The 24,357-nt window shown below is 43.8% G+C and overlaps 1 protein-coding gene across 4 annotated transcripts in view; it reads left to right on the top strand.

The window, feature by feature from the left end:
- Nucleotides 1-22,155, top strand: part of PCSK7 (proprotein convertase subtilisin/kexin type 7) — a 105,286-nt gene extending 83,131 nt beyond the window's left edge. For all 4 annotated transcript variants that reach the window (XM_073585226.1, XM_073585228.1, XM_073585225.1 and 1 more), the window contains exons 12-16: nt 13,019-13,175; nt 13,257-13,351; nt 14,055-14,148; nt 15,906-16,023; nt 16,427-22,155. In XM_073585226.1, the coding sequence (XP_073441327.1) occupies nt 13,019-13,175; nt 13,257-13,351; nt 14,055-14,148; nt 15,906-16,023; nt 16,427-16,843 (881 nt within the window). In that variant the 3' untranslated portion in view covers nt 16,844-22,155. The remainder of the gene's footprint in view (nt 1-13,018; nt 13,176-13,256; nt 13,352-14,054; nt 14,149-15,905; nt 16,024-16,426) is intronic.
- The last annotated feature ends 2,202 nt before the right edge of the window (nt 22,156-24,357 follow it).

Raw genomic sequence — 24,357 nt, 5'->3', positions numbered from 1 at the left:
ACAGAGCAATGTGTGGCTGTATGTGTCATATTCACACCTGGCATCAAAGTTTTATCTGCTGTATATTTTCTGCACTGGGTATAAAGGTGATTTGTAGAAGTAACCTGTCACGTACCCGCTTCTGAGCACGTGACTTTGGGTTGCGCCTGCAAGGGTTAATCTCTCACTCAGTCCAGCATTCAACCTCTGTTCTATGCTGCAAAGGGAGCATAAATCACACCCCAACACAGACCCCACACACCGCTACATACACGCTGCCACCACTCACCAAACACACGGGCGATGAGGTCTGGAAATATTACTACTACTACTGTCTGCCAATCACCAGGATCATACGCTCTAAGGCTATGGATTCCTTAGTGCATACAAGGTTCAAACTTATTAAAGTTTTAAGCTTTAATAGAAAAGGTACAGTGCTTACCATAAAAGGATATAAAAATATGGAAATAAAAAGTGACATACAAACATGCAAAAACAGTGGTAAAATAAAAGTGAAAAACATACAGAAATGTATTAACTTTGCAGTCTGGCATTCTGCTCCCTGGGAGGGGGGAACATATTGAATGACTCACACCAGCTTGCCTGTTCTTCAGTCTGTGAACATCTTTTTGTGTAAAGACCTAATTTATAGATTTAACCTGGAGATCAGATTTCTAGACCAGCCTCTCAGGTTAATAATCTAATTGCTGGTTTGTGACTGGATCATGGCTACTCTACCAATGAATACATTATTTTTTTCTCTACACGCTCTTTGTATGACCTTTCTTTCTCATAGTAAATGAAATTGTCAGGTTGCCGTTTGGCATCTCACTTTAGAGGCACCAGAAGGTGTGAAATGTTTCCACTTTGTGTGTTCTCAGGAAAGCCCCCTGCAGTTGAGACCAGGAAAACTGTCTTTTTCTCAGGATAACATTTGTGAAAAGCTGCAGCCTCGAACAGATGCAAAGTTGCTGCTGGTCATACATCCATACAAATGCATATTTCACTATATAACCTGTAACTAATTGGGTATATTCGCAGCTGACGTTTGAAAGCTGCTCCTTTTTTTAAAGGGGTTGTACACTACTTTGCGAACTTATACTAAGTGAGCATAAGGTGGCTTAAAGGAAAAAAAACACAAACAACCATCTATTTCTGCCTCCCTGACTGGTACCGCTCTCTTTTGCTTGTCTTGCCGGTATGTTTGCATAAACTTCTGCGGGGAAGAGAGGTGGTGCCACGTAACCACTGCAGCCAATCAATCAATCACTAATCACTTGATTCTTTAATGTTCTGTCCGAGCATGCTTCCTCCGCTCAGGTAGAATGTGAAGTCTAAGGAGAAGCAAGAGTATTTCCAGTTCAGAAGCGGGAGTAAAGATTTTTCTTTTATTTAACCATCATGTGCCTGTGTAAAGTAGGGGATAACTGATTTGTTCCCTTTGTCCTGCTTTGGAAAAGGCCAGTTTTATTACCACAAAGTACCGTGATCAAGGTTAAAGTCCTTACAAAAATACTTCCTTCCATAACAAAGACTTTTTATTGTTTTTTAATTGTTTCATTAAATGTAAAGAAAAGTAGAAATTTTCAGTTCGGGTAAAGAAAGTTTAACATTGTATAGAAAACATGGTTAAACTCATAAGGTCCAGACTGCTGGGCTTAGAGTTGTCTCTGATTCCCCCCCCCCCCAGCTGCGGTAATCTGAAAGCTGTGTAACACAGCTCACACTCCACTTGTATGGAGCAGGCTTCACTCCAGAGTGCCCCTCCTGACATGCAGTGTACCTAATCAGCCCCAGATCAGTGGAAATCTGTTCGGGTACCGTTACACGTAGCGATGCACCAGCGATCCCGACAACGATATGGATCGCTGGTGCATCGTTAAGTGGTCGCTAGTGAGCTGCCACACAGGCAGATCTCACCAGTGACATGGTAGTGGTCGGGGGGTCGCTACTTACCTGTCAGACGAGGCGATCCTGACGTCCTCCCGCCCGCGTCCACGCTTCGCTCGTCGGCGCCACAGGAAGCCCAGCAGGAATCGGCCAACGAGAAATGGCCCAGGCCGTTCTTGCGCGATCAGCGATCATCACGGGAGAGCCGGTCGGAGGTAAGTGTCACATGTAGCGATATCGCTAGCAATATCGCTGCTACGTCACAAAACCAGTGACGTTACAGCGATATTGCTAGCGATATCGCTACGTGTAACTGGCCCTTTCCTTTCTCCTCCCTGAAACAGCATCAACAGCTGTCTTATCCCCCCAAAAAGAAATATTACAGTAATTGCTTTATAAATGTATTATTGCTGCGCCAAAGGAGTTTTCTTAGCATTGCAAGTTGGTAAAATTAGAAAGTGCTTGTAAAGACGAGCAATTTACTTCTTATCTAATATCATCTTGCTTCTCAAGAATGGGGGGATTTTTAATTCTTTAGATCACGGCTCATTACAGGCCACCTTTGGAGCTTGTAATTGTTGGCTGACCTCCTAGGCAAAGAGTGTAATTCTTACAAAGCTCTTTTATAGATTCAGGCTACAGAGGTGAAGGTATGTGTGCTATACTTGAATTAGTGACAGTCCAAACGATAACCAGCACTCACATCTTAAAAGTAATTCCTTTATTGATCCAGTAATGTAAAAGGCACAAAAATGGTTGAACACAACAGCACAAAAACTAATAAGGCAGAAAAGAAATATCCATTTTGCTCCCAGGCAACATGTTTCAGACCTACATGGTCCTTTGTCATGCCTGACTAAACAGAGACAAGCATTAGAATAAATGATTCTTCATTATTAATCAACATGTTTATCTACATTGTTTTTATGTCTGAAGATATACGTATGTTTTATGCATGTGTTTATAACACATGATTTTTTTTCTGTGGCAGTATTTACTTAGGTTCATGCTATTCTTGTATTCACCTGAACATGATTTTAATCAAGTCATCCATTAATATCTTCTGCTGCTCGTCTGTGTTACCCAGTCTAGGGCCATGCAGGTCTGAAAACATGTTGCCTTTGAGCGCAGTGAATAATTGTTTTCTGACTTTTTAAAATTTTGTGCTATTGTCTTCAACCATTGTTAGTGCCATTTATACTACTGGATCACTAAAGGAATTATTTTAAGAACATGAGTGTACCAGCTATCATTTGGACTTATGCTATTATTGGAGTTTTTTGCCCTGCACCCGAGCTGATTTTTGACATTTTATACCTGAATTAGTTGTTTTCCGAATACACAGGGCTTTTGCAGTGGTCACACAAAAATAGCTTTATCTTAGATTTTTTTTTCTCCTTTTAATTTTGTTGTTCCCTTTTTCATTACTAGACCATCCTACTGTTTGTTTTTTAATGTTATGGGCAAGGAAATTTCTTGGGAAAAGTGAATCTCTCCTGTAAGAAGAGTGTTTCTTTAAGCTGCAGCTGGTGTCTCAATAGACTTTATTCATTTCCTTGGTAATCAGATGAGGATAGCATTCATTACACGGCGAAATGTTATACTTGGCCCCGATCACACGGTTTCTGGTCTGATGGAAGCTTATTTGTACTGGAAAGGTATTTTCTAGGTCATGATAAAATATTTCAGCAAGGTCTGACCCAAGTTAGGTATCGGATGTTGGCAGGAACGTGGCCCTTTTCCCTTTCCTAGTTATATTTACATATATAAAAAGAATACTCCAAAGAAACATCCTTATTCCATTATTGTAAAATACATAGGTAATGCCTCATAAAGTCTCATAGTATGGAGACAACTCTCATGTAGATAAGAAAAAATAGGAGAACATAGAATCCAAATCCATTTCAAGCATGTATATACGTATTTATTCATCAATAGAAAGACACATATCAGAGATACAGGGTAGTGAAAAGACAATAAAATGGGTAATCACATTAATAACTCGGAACTAGAAAAAACAAGTAAACAGCCTGTGATAAGCATGAATACCCAAACAAATCCTCCAGGGAAAGAAATGCAGAAAAAATATTTAATATTTAATGGTAGTGCTCGAAGAGCTTCTGCTGCACAATTGTATATTGCACTGAACCCGGGTAGCTATATGTGACAATGCTAATAAATAATAAACTGGTTATACGTAACCAGTGTTGCAGTAGATTGTACAACCCCCGTGTAGACAAGGTCGGTAAAAATCACAACACTACACCGTCCAGATAGCATATAATGAGGCATATTACACAATATAGTTGCTCAGAAAGCTTCCGCTGCACAGGGTTATATATTGCACTTAACCCGGGTAACGATATGTGACAATGCCAATTAATAATGAGCTGGATGTAAGCAACCAGTGTTGAAATGGATAATGCAGCCCCCGTATGTTAGGAAATAAGCTAATAGTTGACACAGTTGTCTATCTACATTATATATAATAGAACGGGGAAAGCAGCCTCCATTCACAGCACTGGCTGTAGTATAACGTTTAGACTGAATCTGTAAAAAACTCAGCAGTACACCATCCTGATAGCATATAATGGGGCATATTACACAAAATTCATGGAGGATAAGAAGATGCAAAACCGCTTCCGCGGGGCGCGTAGGGGTATACAAGTCGGCGCCTGCAACACACAAGGACATGATGGGTATGTTCACCCAGCTTATTTAAGATCCATCTTCTTATCTTCCATGGAGCACTGATTTATGTCATGCAGAATTTCTTCCAAAAACAAAAGCCTGTGCCTTAACCATTGACTCTCCATAGCCACTCTCCTTCTGCTCCCCTCTATTCATTTTACATGTGGTGTAACAGGCACATTCGCCTCCTGAACACCTGCCAAGCTGCACTCGTTTTCTGTCTCCTTTTTAGGAAATGTTTACTGCTTCTGACTTGTCCGACAAAGAATGCGAGCAGAGAAAAGAGCAAGAAGTGTAATGACGGGAGTGGGGTAGCTACTGGATGATATCAGAGGGGATGAGAAGTAGGCTAGTAATGTGGTCAGGATCTATAGGAGGAACCACGGATGTGGCATTGTTCCTTACATTTTACTAGGCTTTCTAGGTGGTTAACCCTTGCAATTTCTGTGGCATTTTGTCCCACTCCACGTTACACACATAATTTGAACATGGATTTGTTCATTGTTCTTCTGTACAAACTACCGGGCTACATATAGAATTGTTTTTTTTACCCTTTCACCCCCATTTTTTTAGTTTTCTTCCTGTCCTTCCAAGAGCTATAACATTTTTATTTTTCCTTCAATATGGCCATATGAGACCTTGGTTTTTTTGCAGGATGAGTTGTACGTTTGGATGACAACATTGATTTCTCCTTCGCCTCATTGGGGGACACAGTACCATGGGTGTTATGCTGCTGCCACTAGGAGGGCACTAAGCAAATACACGGAAGATATTAACTCCTCCACAGTATACACCCTATGCTGGCTCTATCCTGAACCAGTTCTTGCTTAGTGTCTAGGCTTCAGACTCCGACTTCATTATTTTATTTTTACATTTTTACTTTTTTCCTAATGGATTGAAGGGGCGACGGGGCCTTTCAAGTTCCCGATTTTCCAAAATCATCAACAGGCGGGAGCGCAGAGTGTCTCCTCCCTGTACCCCCTCCTGCAACCTTAATGCATACCTGAGCTCTCCTTAAGGGCAACGGATCCCTTCAATGGGCCCGCTCTCCCCACACCTACAAAGGATGGGAACATGAGGTGTCTCCCCCACGAACCCCCTTCTGGAGCCAGGTCTTCTGCTGGACAAATGCCCTGCCTTCCCCCGAAGGATTACCTCAGGTAACAGGCTTCTATTGGTGTCCGTGCGCCCCACTGCACCATCACTGCTGAAAGTGGATGATGCCTGGAGGCAAATGAGCCCTCTCCACTTCCCTATCAAAGGGATGGTGGATTGAGGATGATCTGCCTAGCCCAGACTCACAGCCTTCTCCTGCGCAACCCCGGCTCGCTTCATCTGGCCTGGGAGCAGTGCGGCGACCACGGCAAGGGCGGCTCCCCTCAGGATGGTCCGTTGCCCCTAGAGGAATAGGTGTCCGCTGTGCTCCCACGTCCGCCACCCCACAAATTTAGCCCCCGGGTTCTGGCCGGGATAGGCCTAACTCTGCCCACCCGGGTGACTCCGCCCATGGCTTGGCGCTTCTTGTTCTCAATGAGAAGTGCTGCGGCTGCTTTCTTGCTCCCTGGCCCTAACTCCGCCCACATTTCTGGCGCTTCTCGTTCCTCACGAGAAGTGCCTACCCCTTCTCAGGCTACCACTTTCTGGTTCTACCGCACGTCCACCGCATGTGTCATTTCAGGAGGGGGGGCACCATCACTGCAATCTGTGCGGCCTGCGACCTCTTCTCTTCAAACCGCAGGCTCCTTTTACATCATGGCGCAGATTACCTTCTCTGGGGGCACGGACATGGGACCTGGGTAAGCTAGTGCACAGTGCTTAACCCCTTCCCTGCAGTAAGCTCTAAGCAGCATATACATGCAATATGTTGCAATCAAAGGTACTTAAAACTAATAAAAAGCACACTAGTTTACGCCTCATGTACCACATGTAATGCCCCACTACCACGGAAGCACTGTACTGCAATCTGTGCGGCCTGCAACACCTCATGCGCACAGGAGCCCCCCCGCTAATGCCGACCCTAGTGGACCTAACCCACCCATCCCTGGCACAGTCCATGGCTTCCCTGGCGAAAGATATTGAATCCTACCATGATTCCTCCACAAGCCAGGGCATCAGTTTACCTTGCGAAGAAGGCCCTTCAGCCATTCGAGAGTCTTCCTCAGACGGGGCCGGACACCAGCAGATGTTCATTCTTCTATGAAACATTCCCCTTGCTCGTCCACCAGTCATTCTGGTGCATCGGTGTCCGCAAGCTGTTTCCCGCTTCCCCTCCCCTGCGGTTTGCAGCGAACACGACTCAGAATATGAGTCAGATGTGGCCGTAGACCCGGACTCGCTAGAGTACCAGGAGTCTCTAGATTCCCTCATTGAAGCGGTTAATAAGGCTCTGAGAGACGATGAGGACCAAGTGTCCTCACAGGGATTTTGCTAACTACCCTGAGTTTTTGACATTGTTCACAGGCATAGACGTCAACCCGGACAAGCGATTCACAGGGCAAAAGCCGCTAGAAGCAAGGTACCCCTTTGCCCCTACTCTAAGAAAAGAGTGGACGGAGTCCCCTGCAGTGGACCAACCCATATCACGGCTCACTTCAAAAACTCTGTCTTTGTCAGACGGCTCGTCTATTAAAATCCCCAGTGATCGACAGATTTATAATCTTGCACGGTCTGTCTTTGAGGCTGCTGGAGCAGCACTCTTCCCTTCCTTCCCCGCCACCTGGGTGCCCAGAGCTATGGTGGCTGAGGCCCTAGCCAAGACCAATCGAGACACTAATCTACCTCCCGAGGCGGTCAGTCTTCCTTACCAGATTGCCTGGGCCGTGGATTATGTGGTACATGCCTCCCTATATGCAGCTAACTGCCACGCTTGCAGCTGCAAACACCGTTACCATCAGGAGAGCCCTATGGCTCAGAGAGTGGCAAGCAGACTCCGCTTCTAAAATATCTCTAACTTCTCTGCCTTATCAGAGTGGGTGTTTATTCGGCGATAAGCTTGAACAAATTATCTCGGACACTAATGGAGGAAGGAGCAAATTCCTCCCTCAGCAACGACCCAGTCGGCCTTTTCGAAGCCAACACCAGGTTTGCCTCCAGCCTTTTCGCAGTACCACAGGCTGGTCATCCGCAACCGCTTCCTCCAGTTCGTCCCCCATTTAACAGACCCTCACGGTCCAGGCCCAAGGGTACCTCTTCACGCAAGTTCTCTGCTCACTGACTCATTGTAGTTTCCAGAGGACACGGACAGGGTAGGCGTCCGTCTACACTTGTTTCGTCAGATCTGGCTGGCGGTCATTCACGACCAGTGGGTCAGAGATCTGGTGTCCTTTGCATACAAAATAGAATTGGTGTCCCCCCTCCCGACAAGTTTCTTCCAGTCGCGTCTTCCAAAGATGGAGGCGCATGCAGCCCCATTCTCTCAGGCCATATACACTCTCCGCAGCAATGGAGTCATCATCCTGGTCCCTCACACAGAAAGGTTCAAGGGATTTTACTCAAATCTGTTTGTGATCCCGGAACCATGCGCCCCATCCTAGAACCTAAAACTGTTGAACAAGTTTGTCAAGGTGCGCCATTTCAGAATGAAATCTCTCCGTTCTGTTATCACCTCACTGGAAAAAGGAGAATACCTCGCGTCTGTCAACATCAAGGACGCATACCTTCACACTCCAATCTTCTCAAGTTACCAAAGATTCCTGCGCTTCGCGATCGGAGACTAGCATTTCCAGTTCACCGCCTTGACCTTAGGTCTCGCCACTGCCCCCAAAATGTTCACCAAGGTCATGGCAGCCGTTCCGGCATTTGTAGCTCGGTCCAACGACCCATTAGCCATCAGGTCGGATGCCCTGGTGCTTCCGTGGCATCAGTTTTGCCTTCCTTACAAGGGTCATCCGGAAGATCAAGGCGGAGGGAATCCCAGTGATTCTCATTGCACCAGACTGGCCATGTAGAGCATGGTATGTGGAACTAGCTGCACTAGATGCCGATGCCCCCTGGCGGTTACCAGACCTCCCAAACCTTCTCTCTCCGGCCGATTTACTGCCAGAACTCCAGGGTTCTGACTATAACTGCCTGGCAATTGAATCCTGGATTCTAGCCCAGGCCGGTTTCTCGCAACAGGTAGCTTCTACTATGATTAACGCTCGGAAACCTACATCCATGCGCATTTATCATCGCATCTGGAAGGCTTTTTTCTCTTGGGGCAAAACCCGCGGATGTTCCCCACTTGTGTTTTCTCTTCCTTCTATTTTGGAGTTTCTCCAAGCAGGATTAGACTCAGGTCTGGCACTGGCTTCTCTCAAAGGCCAAATTTCGGCCCTATCCGTCCTGCTCCAGCGAAGGATAGCTTCCAAATAGCAGGTTAAGGCCTTCATACAGGGGTTGTCGCATCAAGCTCTCTACACTTTAGATTTGGTGTGGGCACTCAGGAAATACATTTCCAGAACAGCATCTTTTCGCAAATCTGATTCCTTTTTGTGTTTCCGGAGGGACACAGGCCTACCTGCTTCTAAAGCTACAATAGCCAGATGGATCTGTTCAGCGATCCAAGAGGCTTACCGTGTCAGAGGTCAGCCTATCCCGGCGGGGATTAAGGCTCACTCGGTCAGTGGAGGCCTCCTGGGCCATTCGGTACCAGGCGTGAGCACAGCAAGTGTGCAAGGCTGCTACTTGGTCCAGACTGCACACGAGTGTTAAGCATTACAACATTCATTCTCAAGCTTCTGTGGGTGCGGCCCTTGGCAGACGGAGTCTGCAATCGGCAGTATCACATATGTAGGGCAGATTTAACCGGTTGGTACAAGAGGTTTCAGCTGTTGTGCTGTTTCCCACCCAGGGACTGCTTTAGTATGTCCCATGGTCCTGTGTCCCCCAATGAGGTGAAGGAGAAACAGATTTTTGTGTGTACTTACTGTAAAATCCTTTTCTCCGAGCCACTCATTGGGGGACACAGCACCCACCTTGTTAGCCTGTTGACTTGTGGTTGTTCTTTGGTTTTGACATGTTGCATTTTTTTGCTATTTATGAGCTCCTGCTTTGGCACCAAACTGGTTCAGGATAGAGCCAGCAGAGGGTGTATACTGCGGAGTTAATTTCTTTGTGTTTTTGCTTAGTGTCCTCCTTGTGGCCACAGTATAACGTCCATGGTCCTGTGTCCTCCAATGAGTGGCTCGGAAAAAAGGATTTTATGGTGAGTACACACAAAAATCCCTGCTTTCCCATATAGTGTACTGGAAAACATTCCAAATGCGGTGAAATAGTAAAAAAAAAAGTTAATTTCAACAATTATTTTTCAGGTCTTTATTTCCCATGTTCACTATATGATAAAACTAACATTTCAATATGATTTCCTGGGTCAATATGAGTATGTCGATGCCAAATATGTACAGGTTCTTTTTATATTTAAGTTGTGAAAAAAAATTCCGAAATCTGTATAAAAAATTTTTTTTTTTGCATTTGTCGCCATTTTCCGAGACCCGTAGCATCTCCATTTTTTTGAGAGGTGGAGCAAGGACGTGTCTTTTGTGTCTTGAGATTACTTTTTATTGGTACCATTTTGGGGTAGATACAGTGGGGGAAAAAAAGTAGTCAGCCACCAATTGTGCAAGTTCTCCCACTTAAAAGGATGAGAGAGGCCTGTAATTGACATCATATGTAGACCACAACTATGAGAGTCAAAATGAGAAAACAAATCCAGAAAATCACCTTGTTTGATTTTGCAAGCTTTATTTTGCAAATTATGATGGAAAATAAGTATTTGGTCACTAAAAACATGCAAGATTTCTGTCTCTCACAGACCTGTAACTTCTTTGTTAAGAGGCTCCTTTATCCTCCACTCATTACCTGTAGTAATGGCACCTGTTTGAACTTATCATTATAAAAGACACCTGTCCACACCTCAAACAGTCACACTCCAAACTCCACTATGGTGAAGACCAAAGATCTGTTGAAGGACACCAGAAACAAAATTGTAGCCCTGCACCAGGCTGGGAAGACTGAATCTGCAATAGGCAAGCAGCTTGGTGTGATGAAATCAACTGTGGGAGCAATAATAAGAAAATGGAAGACATACAAGACCACTGATAATCTACCTCGATCTGGGGCTCCACGCAAGATCTCACCCTGTGGGGTCAAAATGATCACAAGAATGGTGAGCAAAAATACCAGAACCACACGGGGGGACCTAGTGAATGACCTGCATAGAGCTGTGACCACCGTAACAAAGGCTACCATCAGTAACACACTACGCCGCCAGGGACTCAGATCCTGCAGTGCCAATCATGTCCCCCTGCTTAAGCCAGTACATGTCTGGACCCATCTAAAGTTTGCTAGAGAGCATTTGGATTATCCAGAAGAGTACTGGGAGAATGTCATATGGTCTGATCAAACCAAAGTAGAACTGGTAGAAACAAAACTCGTCGTAGTTGCATCGAAAGAACACCATACCTACTGTTGAAGCATGGGGGTGGCAACATCATGCTTTGGGGCTGTTTCTCTGCAAAGGGACCAGGACGACTTATCCGTGTACATGAAAGAATGAATGGGGCCATGTATCATGAGATTTTGAGTGTAAACCTCCAACCATCAGCAAGGGCATTAAAGATGAAACATAGATGGGTCTTTCAGCATGATAATGATCCCAAGCACACCACCAGTGCAATGAAGGAGTGGCTTTGTGAGAAGCATATGAAGGTCCTGGAGTGGCCTAGCCAGTTTCCAGATCTCTGCCCCATAGAAAACCTTTGGAGGGATTTAAAAGTCTGTGTTGCCCAGCGACAGGCCCAAACCATCACTACTCTAGAGGAGATCTGCATGGAGGAATGGACCAACAGTGTGTGCCAACTTTGTGAAGACTTACAGAAATGTTTGACCTCTGTCATTGTCAATAAAGGATATATAACAAAATATTGAGATTAACTTTTATTAATGCCCAAATTCTTATTTTCCACCATAATTTGAAAATTAAATCTTGCAAAATCAGACAAGGCGATTTTCTGGATTTGTTTTCACATTTTGACTCTCATAGTTGTGTACCTATGATGTCAATTACTGGTCTCTCATCTTTTTAAGTGGGAGAACTTGCACAATTGGTGGCTGACTAAATACTTTTTTTTTCCCCACTGTACAATGTTTTGATCGCCTTTCATTCCAATGTTGCGGCAATCAAAAAACAGTAATTCTGGTGTTTAGATTTTTTTTTTCGTTATGCCACTTACCAATCGGATTAATTTATTTTGTATTTTGCTTAGACATATGTGAACACAGCAATACCAAATATGTGTTTCTTTGTTCAAATTGAAAATAAAACAATGTGGCAAATGGTGATTTTAATTTTTTATTTTTGGAGGGTGTCATTTTTAAAAAACTTATTTTCATTTTTTATTTTATTTAATAGTTACCTTAGGAGACTTGAAGCTGCAATCGTCCTATGCATACAGTAGCAATATGTGTAGCAGAAATCACGATGATCTATGAATGTCGGCCACGAGGCAACGTTCACAGGAGATGCACAATGACAAGCATGAGGGTCTTCTACAGACCCCGGCTGTCATGACAACTCATCAGCGCCTCCCAATCACGTGACGGGAGCTGATGGGTGGACTTTTTGATGTGCTTCCGGCCAGCGGATGTTAAATACCCCTGTCAGAGATTAATGGCATGATTTAACTGGTTAACAGCCATGGATGGCGCTTCAATCCATGGGCGGCTGTTAAAGGGACCTGCCAACTGATTTATTCAGCTGTCATGTGTGGGGAAAGATGTGGGCTCAGCATCAGAGCCTGCATCAAAGTCGGGGACACAACACATGACATATGTTTACATCATATGTTGTGAAGGGGTTAAAAGGGTAGCTGAACTTTTAAATGACTTTTGACATTTTATTTATACCTGTTCTGTACAGTTGGGCAAAGTTCCCAAAGAAAGCAAAGCAGCTATGCGCATTTCAATTTTTATAGTGCAAGCATAGCGGATGAGATGTAAAGAAATCTGTTAAAAAAAAAATAAATATCTGCAGCATTTATTGACGAGCTGAAAGTTTAAGATCTGCAGCATGTCGATTTATGCTGCAGATGTAAGTGTATCAGATAAAGAGCTATTACATCTCTGAAAGTGATGGCATGTCACGAAGGATATGTCAACACTAAACCGCTGGAGTTCTGATCTTGAGAAAGAGCTTCTGTAGCACCTTTTCGGCTACAGTTTTTCACTTTCCTAAATATTGGAATGTCTCTTTGGGAAACTACCGAATGTAATATTTAAAGAGGTTGTCCACTACTTTTTCATTGACCTATTAATCAAATAGGAAAGGTCATCAATGAAAAAGTACTGGACAACCCTTTTAGTATAGCACCGGGGGGAGACTGATTGTGACAGAACGGCCGGCAATCAGTTGGATGCCCTTAATGTGTAATCACGCTTCTGTGAAAAGGGTCGACTCATTTTGGGTTGTTTTTATCCCCAGTGACTGCTGCTGATCTCCTCCTGTCTGGGATGAGGACATTGGAGCATGTAGCAGTGACGGTGTCTGTCACGCACCCACGGCGGGGAAACCTGCAGATTCAGCTGTTCTGTCCAAGTGGAATTTCATCCCTCATTGGAGCCACAAGGAAAATGGACGTGTGAGTGTATTAATGGATAGCACAAGGCTTATAATGACAGTGGCCAATGCTTCATGAAACTAAAATACTCTGTGCTTTAAGTGATCCAGGTGGCTTCACCGACTGGATCTTCTCCACGGTCCGCTGCTGGGGAGAGAATGCAGAAGGGACCTACAGACTTCTGGTCACGGACGTAGGTATGCCTCCTATACAGTATTAAAAGAATGCAACATTATTCTCTTTCAGACTTACAAATATATAAATCGATATATTTCCTGTTCCTTGGCATACAATGCTTATTCTTATTTATTCACGTCAGTTCTGCGATATGTCAGCAGATTTTTATCAGTAAGGCTAGGGTTATTCGACGACATGTCACGTGACTGCTAAATCGCATTGCTACATTGTAACATTGCATCTAATAATTTACTATGGTGTCCTGCGACAGTCAAATAGGTTCCTAAATATGATGGATTTTCTGTCACTGGTCGCGCGCGACTCACTTGTCAAAGATTTTTTTTAAAAAGTCGTCAATTTGCCCTTAATTTAAAAAAAAAAAAAAAAGCAAAAAAGCTAAATCACAGCTATAAAGTAGTTGCACAACAGCAAGTTGCACATGTTTTTGGTAACGCAACTTGTCTGAGAATTGATGTTCAACACATTGCGATGTAGTCCCAGTCTTAGGCAAAATGTGGCTGGCTATTTATTGGGCAGCCGATATGTAGTAATAAATGCCCCCCGCCATTTCAACTTCCCTCTGTAAAGCCTGATCGGAGGCTCAGCTGATCACAGATATTATTCTAGACCGGGGGTCTTAACTCTTTGTTATTCCTTGTATATTACATTTATCATGGAAAGTATAATATTGCTTTCCCGAATAACCTTGTTTTTCTCAAATAGGAAATGAGCCTCATAAAAGAGGTGTTTTTCAGACATGGCAGTTAACACTTTATGGTTCCTCATGGAAAACAGAGGATGTGGCCGAGAGGAGGAGGTAAAGCTAAAAAGTCTCATATTTCATATTGTGCTTAAAAGAAAGGAAAATATTTACCTGAATAAAGCCTTTGTTACACTGCCTTCTACTTCACCTCCTTACCAGCCTCTGCCAATTTTCATGTTTGCATTTTTGTTTTCGTTCTTGTAAGAGTCTTATAATTTTTATGTATTTGGTCAACATCACCACATGTAGGCTTTTTTGTGGGATGAGTTACACTTTTAAATGACATCAAAAGTCATTTCCCCATATAATGTACTGAAAGAGATGGGAAAAAAATCCAAGTGCAGTGAAAAGAATAAAAAAAAACACAGAATTCTATTTTTTGGGGATTTTATTTTATGGTGATAAGTTTGCATTATATATGACCTGGCAGAACAATTCTCCAGGTCAGTATGATTATGGCCATAACATTTTATTTTATACCAAAATATAAACTTAATTAATACGGTCTTTAAATGGCTTAGCGAGAAAAAAAAATCGAAACCCCAGAATTACGGTTTTTTGGGTTGCCGCAACATTGCAGACTCTACAGGTATCAGAAAATGGCGTCTTTTTTTTAACTTTAGAATTTTCTTTCTCCACTGAAATTAAAAAGAACAGATACTTGTTTGGTGTCTACGAACTCGTAATGACCCGGAGAATCATAATGGCAGGTCAGTTTTAGCATTTAGTGAGCATAGTAAAAAAAAAACAATTGTGGAATTGCACTTTTTTTTTTAAAATTTCACCACATTTGGATTTTTTCCCCTGTTTTCCAGTACACTATATAGTAAAATCAATGGTGTTGTTCAAAAGGACAACTTGTTCCACAAAAAAACAAGCCCTCACATGGCCTTATTGATAGAAAAATAAAAAAGTTATGGCTCTGGGAAGAGTGGGAGGAAAAAATGTGTTTTATTTTTTTTCTTTAACTGGGAAAAGGGAGGTTGATTTACTTTTGATGTGGGTTTTTCACTTTTTTAAAATTTTTGAAAATATTTTTGCTATTTCACTTTTGTTTCTGTAGTCTTCACAGAGTACATAAAGGGAATCTGTCACCCCTTTTTTCGAATATGAGCTGCCGGCACCAACATCAGGGGCTTATCTACAGCATTACAGAATGCTGTAGATAAGCCCCTGATGTCGGTGCCGGCAGCTCATATTCGAAAAAAGGGTGACAGATTCCCTTTAAACCTGCGATTGTGTTATATGCGACAGTGTCACAGTATTGCACAATATAGTGAAAATTGCTTTCTCGTATGATGCTCAGACACAGCCTAAACTTCATAGGAGGAATAACATGTCCATGATGGGGACATTCAGTAGCCCCTCAACTGCCAAGGACCACATCATGATGTTGCATGGGAGCTCATAAACACCAGTACCAGCAGTCGCCAATTAAATGCTGCAGTCAGTGATTGTTAAAAAGTAGAGCTCAGAGCATGCTCCAGTCGCTGTTGTTGCATACAAATGCCAGCTGTATGACTCAAGAAGCATCTGTCGCATATGTAGCAAGCTAAGCTCCTGAACCCAGCCATATGCCTGCATTCGACAAGTACAACTTTTTGCCTGTGGATTTCACCCTGCGCGATGCAATGTAATTCACAATACAGTCCAACCCATGAAGCTGCAAAATCCTCAGCGTATACGTTGCATGTAGTTCTGCACGGTGCAAATTGTGTATGTTTTATTGATCTTCATGCATCCGATGCCGGCTCAATCATTGATATTTATCACAGCAGTGCCACAACTTGTATATGTTTTTTTTTCATCAGGCTGGTGGAACTTTCACAAGGTGGTCAGTTTCTGAATGACAATTTCTCACTACCCTGTCCCCCAGGACTGGAGATTTCTGAACAGGACAGCTATACAATCACCAATAACACCCTGCGGGTAAGGTTTCTCTATGAGAACGTACGGTGGTAAAGGTATTGTAGAAGGGGCTGCGCCAGACTCTGTCTCTGGATAAGCAGTGCCGTTAAAGCTCATGTATCATTGATGCCTTTACTTTAGGCAGTAGCTTCACAAATAGATGTGTACCTACGGCAAGGACTTCTGGTTTTTAGTTTTTTAGTACCTAATGGAATGATTGCGCTTTTATGTCTCAACAATGGCTCATCTTTTACATTTCGCTGTTGACTGTATAATGTTATCTAGGCAGTAAGGTAAAAGTTAACCCTCCTGGCTGCAGACTTGCATTTAGAGAACAACGGTGGAAGAAACATCCATGTTTTTCTTGATATGTTATGTAATTTTTTAATGTATTTAATTTCCTCTGCACTTTTGTTTTTACCAGACCCTCATGCTGCTTGGCTGTTTTGCTGTGTTTTGGTCCCTTTATTACACAGTGGAGCTCTACCTTTCCAGAATTTCCAGCACCAGCGATCTGGACCTAAGCTGTGAAGGTTCCTCTTGCATCTTATCCCGGGGACACCAGGGAAGTCCTAACCCCCATCAATTAGAAGGGGGCCTGGAGGCAGAATCATTACCTCTGTGCAGAGTGAATGATATTGCTGTAGAATATGAGGACGAGCCAGATGATGTGGAGCACATTGCACTATACAGGCATCAGTCCTCCTCCAAACAAATCAGAGTATCGGGCATGAACCTGAGCGATGCCCGGCATGGTGTGACCTCTGAATTTCAGGTGCACATGGACATATTAAGACATGATATTCATGACAGTGCTGCAAGCCTAAATGAGTATGGGTAAGGCATAGCAGGGTGTCTGCTGATAGAACGCTGTGTGACAAGCAGGGATGCACTTCAGAGTATTTAATTTAAGGGTATCTGCCTTATCCATTGCTTTGCAATCGTATGGATGACTCATACGTTATGGAACTGTTTTGTCATCTGTCCACGTTTCAGTCCGATAATGGATGATGTGTTGACTAACAGCTGCCAGTTACAAGAAGCGTCACATGTTGACCAACCATCATGCCTTTAAGAGTTGGCCCCATGTTAAACAACGCAGGATATGTTCCATATATGCCTGAAGGGTGTGGATCCCACGTCTGGGCCCCTTTTCTTTTGGGTGACTCCCATTGATCAATTAATGCTGGTTTCTTATATCAAAGTCAGTGGAGAAGTGAATCTGCTTGCAAAGCAGGAGGGTCCCCTGAGTTGAGGGTCTTAGGTCTGCACTCAGGGATCTGCAATTTTTAGGCATTATCATTGCTTATCCTGTGGGAGGGAATATTCATGATTCTCCAGGTGTTCCATTGCTGGAACAGTTCATACTGTCCTTGATTTTTATTTTATGATTTTATGTTTATACGGGTGATTGTCATTTTTTTTTTTCAAGCCATTTAAAAGAACACACATTTTTTGTTAGTTTTTTAAAAAAAAAAAAACACTTTATGTAAGGTTTGTTTTTTTTATTTGAAATTAATTTTGTATGGGAAGCTTGGAAAAATTATTTATTATCTTCAATCCAAATTCATACACAGCGCTCCTTCCAAACGTCACATTATTACTAACCAAAGTTGCCTCTCTCAAAGTTACGTTGACTCTTTACAGGAGGCGGGCAGCGATATTTCTGCAAAGGAAAAGTATTTTCCCCTTTTACGAATAGTTTTGATCACCACTAGTGATGATCGAACGTGCCCAGATAATGCGTTATCCGAGCATGCTTGGGTGCTAACCGAGTGTCTTCGGCGTGCCCGAAAAATATGTTCGAGTCTCCGCGGCTGCATGTCTCACGGCTGTTCGACAGCCACAACTCATGTAGGGATTTTTCTGTTTGGTAATCCCTGCATATGTTGAGGCTGTCGGAACAGCTGCGAGACATGCAGGTGCTGGGACTTGAACATATTATTCGAGCACGCTGAAGACACTTGATTAGCACCCGAGCATGCTCAGATAACGCCTCATCTGAGCACTTTCGCTCATAACTAATCATTACTGTTCCTTTGTCCACAACTTGCTGCTGTCCATCATACCAAAAGGAAATGCATACGGAAGATTGTGATTTTATGAGAAAAGTTTTTTGTGCATTTGCTTTTATGTTGGTTTATGGTTGTAAAATGGCCTGATCTCGTTATGTGTTAGAGAGCAGCACAATGGATCAGGAGCACTTTTAGAGTGTGTGCATTTTTGCTTCTGTGGAATAGTAGCACATTTTATTCTTTGCATGTCAAAGGCTGATATCTACAGTGACATCTGCAGGTTAAATTTATGTTCCATAGATTTCAATTACCTACACTGCGTCGGTCACGTGGCGCAGCATGTTCAAGAAATTTCTGAAAGGGGTTGTCCAAGATTTGGATATTGATGAGTTATCCATAAAACTGGTTATCAAAATTAGATAGACAGGAGCCCCGATTAGCTGTTTGTAGAGCCCGTGGTATCATACACCATGTAGTAGCTGTTTTTGGGTACTGTACTTCAGCTATTCACTTCTATCGGAGCCAAGCTGCAGCGTATATAGCCCTGCATTGGTCTTACCTTGTTTACATCCTACCGCTGCAGACAACTGATCAGTGGAGATAATGATAGCTAAGTCCTGGAAAGATCCTTTCAAATTTCATTCACTGTTATGGTAAAAAGCAGATGTATGAATAGACATACCTGTAGTGTGAGTCCCATGCTGCAGCTTTCCTGGCATATTTGCTTTAGTAAAAATTAAACTAAATAATGCAATCACCTTTATTTTGTGCCATTCCTCTGTTACTCCTACTTGAAATAAGTTTGTGAATTGACTACTAGGTGTTGCCATTCCCAAGTCAATGGGACAAGTCCCTAGAGACACCGACACACTATAAACACTGATTGAACACTATCCAAGCATGTAGGGAGACGCTCTATTAACAAATGGTATGACAATGTCAAGGTATCAGTTTATTCAACTTTTCCAAGAGAACAGGAACAGCACAAAGTAGACTTATGCACGTTTTCCTAAATTAGACACTAACATCCACTTAAATGTTTCTAATATAAATATAATAGTAAACGCCTACATTTAGGGATTTTAGCGCCTTTGTGATATTTGTTATTATTGGGTTTAATCATAGTATCCTAGAATGTTAGAGTTGGAAGGAACCTCCAGGGGCATCGTAACCAACCCCCTGCTTAATGCAGGATTCTCTAAAACATCTCAGACTGATGTCTGACCAGTCTCTGAAGACTTCCTTTGAAGAACTCACTACCTCTCGTAGCAGCCTGTTCCACTCATTGATCACTCCCACTGTCAAAAAAGTTTTATCTAATGTTCTGCTGGAACATTAGTAAGGCTCAACTTGTCATTTACCAGTTAACTTCAAGAGGATTATTGTGGTCTACCAGTATATTTCTTTACCAGCGTAGATTTTTTTCGATAGGTGATAAGTAATAGTAAATGACTGTTTTAATTTAGGTAATACTATACGTAGAATATATGTCCACTTGTCCTTAATTTCTATTTTGTCACATATTTGCAATTAAATATGTGAATAATACTATATATAGATCTGTCATTCACCCCTTTTAGACTGAGGACAACGTATGCCACATAACAGCAATTCTCAGATAAGTTGGTCAACAAAAAATTGTGCTTTTTACTGTTGAAAAAAATGCCAAGGCATAGCATATTCAAGTTTCAGTAGCATGTGACTCATTGCATCTATGGCAAGTAAAGGTACTGTCACACTTAGCGATGTACCAGCGATCCCGACCAGCGATATGACGCAGTCAGAATCGCTGGTACGTCGCTAAGTGGTCGCTAGTGAGCTGCCACACAGGCAGATCTCACCAGCGACATCGCAGGGGTCGCTACTTACCTGTCAGACGAGGCGATGAAGACGTCCTCTCGCCCGCATCCACGCGACGCTCGTCGGCGCCACAGGAAGTCCAGCAGGAAGCTGACGACAACAAACAGTCCAGGATGTTCTCGCGCGATCAGCGATAATCAGCGGGGGAGCCGGTCGGAGGTAAGTATCACGCATAGCGATATCGCTATAACGTCACAAAATCCAGAGACGTTATAGCGATATTGCTAGCGATATCGCTTAGTGTGACAGGCCCTTAAGGCACATGTGACTTGAGACTAAAAACAAAATCTGCATCTGTAAACATTTACGACTTTAGCGACTGTGGGAGGATGTAGTGTTGCAATGTGACACCATCTCCATTTCACATCACGCTTGTCACTGTGTAGCACAGGGTGATTCACTCACTACTTTACCCTGAAAAATAGTTGTAACTTCTAAGAGGCTATCGTAAAAAATTTGGACTGTACATGCCTTGGTTCATGAGAAACTGTTTAAAGCAGATGTTGAAAATATCCACCGTTTGCATTCAAGCCTTCGTGCTCTGTTCCATATTGTCGAATGTATTTCACAGGACGTCTGGGGTCATAGCCTGAATTTCTTGCTGTATGTTTTCTCGGAGGACCTGTAATGTTCTTTGCTTGTTATTGTACACCTGACTTTACAAATAGCACCCAAAGGAAAAAAAATCCGATGGTGTTAAATCAGACGATCTTGGTGGCCAAAGTTGCTTGGAGATTACTATTACTTTGTCATCAAAGATGGCTTCAATACACTGTTTGGACTGTGGATTTCAACCTCCAAACTCCTTTGGAAACTCACTTTGGCACTTTTTAGGACTCAGTTTTCCAATAAGTTTTCACAATGAAAACCCATTCCTCCAAACTGTATCTGTACATTGTTAAATAATGAAGGAATTTGGCAGGAGTAAAATGCAAGCAGCACAGATACACGCCTTCCTGCGCATCGGTAGTTTAACGAGTCTAACTCATAGTGGAAACGACCGCCAGGGTGACAAGTTGGCAAGACCACTTGGTGCAAGGATGTTTCTCATCGCTGTCGCTGAGGTTCATTGCACATTCCTCATCAAGCAAAGTATCTACAGTCCAAATTTCAATACAATTGACCATTTTTTAGAAGCTATAGCAATTTTTCCAGGTAAAGTAGCAAGTGAATCACCTTGTACTTAGTTTCCTTTTGGGTTTAGGAACTACAGGCAATCCAGAAGAATGACCATTAGCTAGTATCTCTAAAGGTATGTTTCCATGGGCCGTATTACATCCGGATTTGCTGCGGATTGAACACTGCATACAGCCACAGCGTTTATTCAGCAGCGTCCAGATGTTACAGCACAGTGGAGGGGATTTTATGAAATCCCATCTCCACTATTCGTCCTAATACGCGGGTGACACAACCACGAAACCAGACATGCGGAGCGTCTTTAGAACGCAGAATGCCTGTTTACCTTGCGGAGGCACTCATTCTCCACAAGGTAAATAACCCGGTCTATGTATGCGACGCGGTGATACCTCATGTGTTCAGTGAGCATATCCAGAATCACCACGTGTACAGAAGGGGGCAAGGCTTTGGGCAGAGCTGACTTTCTGCTCCGTCCAAAGCGCAAGGAAGGTGCTACATGGAAACTCATCCTAAAAGTCACTTTGTAAATGAACCCAGTGAAGTAGCTGAGACTGAATTTGGACAATTGGGGCATTTCTTCAGGCTGCAGAGTGCTGCTTTGCTTTGCCTACGGCATGGGGCTAGGCTATGATATTGCACCTTTGTACCTGATGAGGTTTTTCATTTATTTTCCTATAGTCAAACAAGTATTCACAGATTATGGAAGATAAGGAAGTTAACCCTTTCTATGTTATTTTTAACACTACAGAATCCTAAGAACTTTACAGACTGTTTTATATTGCATTCGTTTTTCAAACCTGCTGCTCACGCTTACAGCTGTTTTTTGTTTTTTGTTTTTTTTTTAAATGAAAGTGGCAAATTCCAAAAATGTTAAAAGTTATGTTGTAAAGTGTTGGTCAGTGGACAATAAGGCAGTTGAAAGCAACAAAATGGTAAAAAAAATAAATAAATTGGCGATTTTTAAATATTTTATTGGTGTAAATAAATTAAGGTTTACAGAATTATATGTATGAACCATGAAACATAATTGTATCTTTTTATTATTTAAATTATTGTTTTTATGAGACATTATTATAGATTGAATGATGGTGAATGTTTTGCTGAAAATTTTATTTTAAGGGCAATAAAAGGTTTTACATGGTTTGTGGTCTTATTCATGTGCACCGCTATAACGTGTCCACTGCGTGACCCACTAGATCATCAACGCTTACTGCTATGGCAGCTTTGCTCCCTATTCTATCACCAACGCTTACTGCTATACAAACTATGAATAACCTGAATGACAGCTATGTTCCCCACTGTAACACCAATGCTTACTGCTATATCACTTGTAGGAATGACCTGGATGGCAGCTATTCTCCCCACCATTTCTCCTTCGTCTCATTGGGGGACACAGATACTGTGGGTGTATGCTTCTGCCGCTAGGAGGCTGACACTAAGTGAAAAAAAGAGGATAGCTCCTCCGCAGTATACACCCTTGCCCCTATTGCGGGTGGAAAGCAGTTTTTTTGCTTAGTGTCCTATGGAGGCACACACAGTCTGGATCGCTCCAGACTTTTTTCTAGTTTACTATGAAGATGAGACAGGGGTGACGGACCCCATTGAAAGGGTCCGATCTCCAAACCATCAACGGGCGAGCACACGTTGAGTATCGCCTCTGCGTATACTTTCCCGCACCGAGGGACATATCTGGGACTTTTCCTCAGACTTCTAATTTTATTTGTTATTTTATGAAGATAAGACGGGCAACGCATCCTATTGAAAGGATCCGATTTCCCCAAACCATCAACGGGCGAGCACGTGCGAGTATCCCTCCACGTATCCTTTCCCGTGGCGTGGGACATTATGCCAGACTTAGCCCTGTCCATCCCTAGGTATTGAAACCATGGGCTTGCACAGAGGCACAAGACTAGTCTGTGGCCCCCACTGCTCCACCAACGCTAGACGGCAGTGCTGCAAGGCGGCGGACGGTCCCTCTCACCCCCTGAACGGGTTAGATGGCGTTAGGGTGCCTGCACCGTCCTATTTTTTTTATCAAAGACCCCCTCATACCTGCGCTCAGGCTGAGAGGATCATCGGAGAGGGGAGGGCTCCTGCGAAGATTTCGGGCTGGAGCCCACAGCTCAGCGACCACTAGCCCTGCAAGAGAAGGGCTGGACTGTCAGACGGCAGCCTGGGACAGGAACGTCGTGCTGGTCAGTAGCGCCATTTATTGGTACCACGCCCCCCGGTAGGGTAGGGGAAAAATGGAGGCCGCGGCTTCGGCCGGAGCTAGGCCGCGGCCGGAAGTTCCGCCCTCGGGGCCGCGTGTCACTTCCGGCAGCCCGCCCCGCACTGGGTGGTGGTAAAATCAAGGCTTCGGAGCACGGGCTAGGCCGCAAAGCGGAGGTACCGCACCTAGAGGGGTTTTTACAGGCTGGTGCGCGTCACAGATGTCGGCGCGCGATTTATAGGAAGCATCCAGGTCGGGGGGCGCAGGACTGGGGTAAGTGCTGCCCGAGAGGCCACGCTATAGGGAAAAAGGAGGGGCTACCTCTTCCCCATATCCCCAGCAGCGGACAGATACAGCATGTCTGGAAAAGCAAAGACGCACGTTCTTTTACGCTGCATGCATCTCTTGTTGGGCTGTTTCCGCTGGCGCAGAGCAAGCGTTTATGCGAAGCCTGTGAATCCAAACGCGCCCAGCAGCCCTCCTCTGCTACCATGACCAATGTGTCAAATCCCTCGGAGTGGGCCCGATCACTGTCACAGTACATGGCATCGCTTACGAGAGCAATAGAATCCCTTCAAGCCCCAGATAGGGGCAGGGACAGTGTCTCGCCGCCTTTAGAGGGAACCTCCACCTCACAGGAGCCTCTGGCCTGCAGGGGCTGCTCCCACTCCAGGCAGACCCAGGGGAAATGAATCCACACGGTGTTGCCCAGTCCATCCGGTGCCTTCGGCATCCGTAAGTTCTCGCTCCCCGTCACCAGTGGTTGATAGCAAGCAGACCTCAGATTGCGACTCAGACGAGCCCCTTGACCTGGACACTCCAGGGTCACGTGAAAAAGTGGACAGCCTCATAGAAGCCGTCAATCAGACCCTGGGGATTGAGGATGATCCCGCAGCGGCTACGGGGCATAAAGTGGCATTTAAACGAGTAAAGCGGCCGCACAGAATTTTTTCCTCTCACCCTGAGTTTGAGGACATAGTGCAGCGGCACAGAGAACGTCCAGACCGACGTTTTCTCAGGTTAAAAGGCACTTGAAACGAGGTATCCGTTTGCTCCAGTCCTCCGTAAACAATGGATGGAATCCCTGTTAGTGGATCCTCCAGTTTCATGCCTGGCCACTAAGACCCTGTT

Source organism: Dendrobates tinctorius, unplaced genomic scaffold, assembly GCF_039654945.1.
Source record: "Dendrobates tinctorius isolate UK_male_01 unplaced genomic scaffold, ASM3965494v1 ptg000086l, whole genome shotgun sequence".
Taxonomy (NCBI): Eukaryota; Metazoa; Chordata; class Amphibia; order Anura; family Dendrobatidae; genus Dendrobates; species Dendrobates tinctorius.
This window is presented reverse-complemented; position numbering and strand designations above follow the sequence as displayed.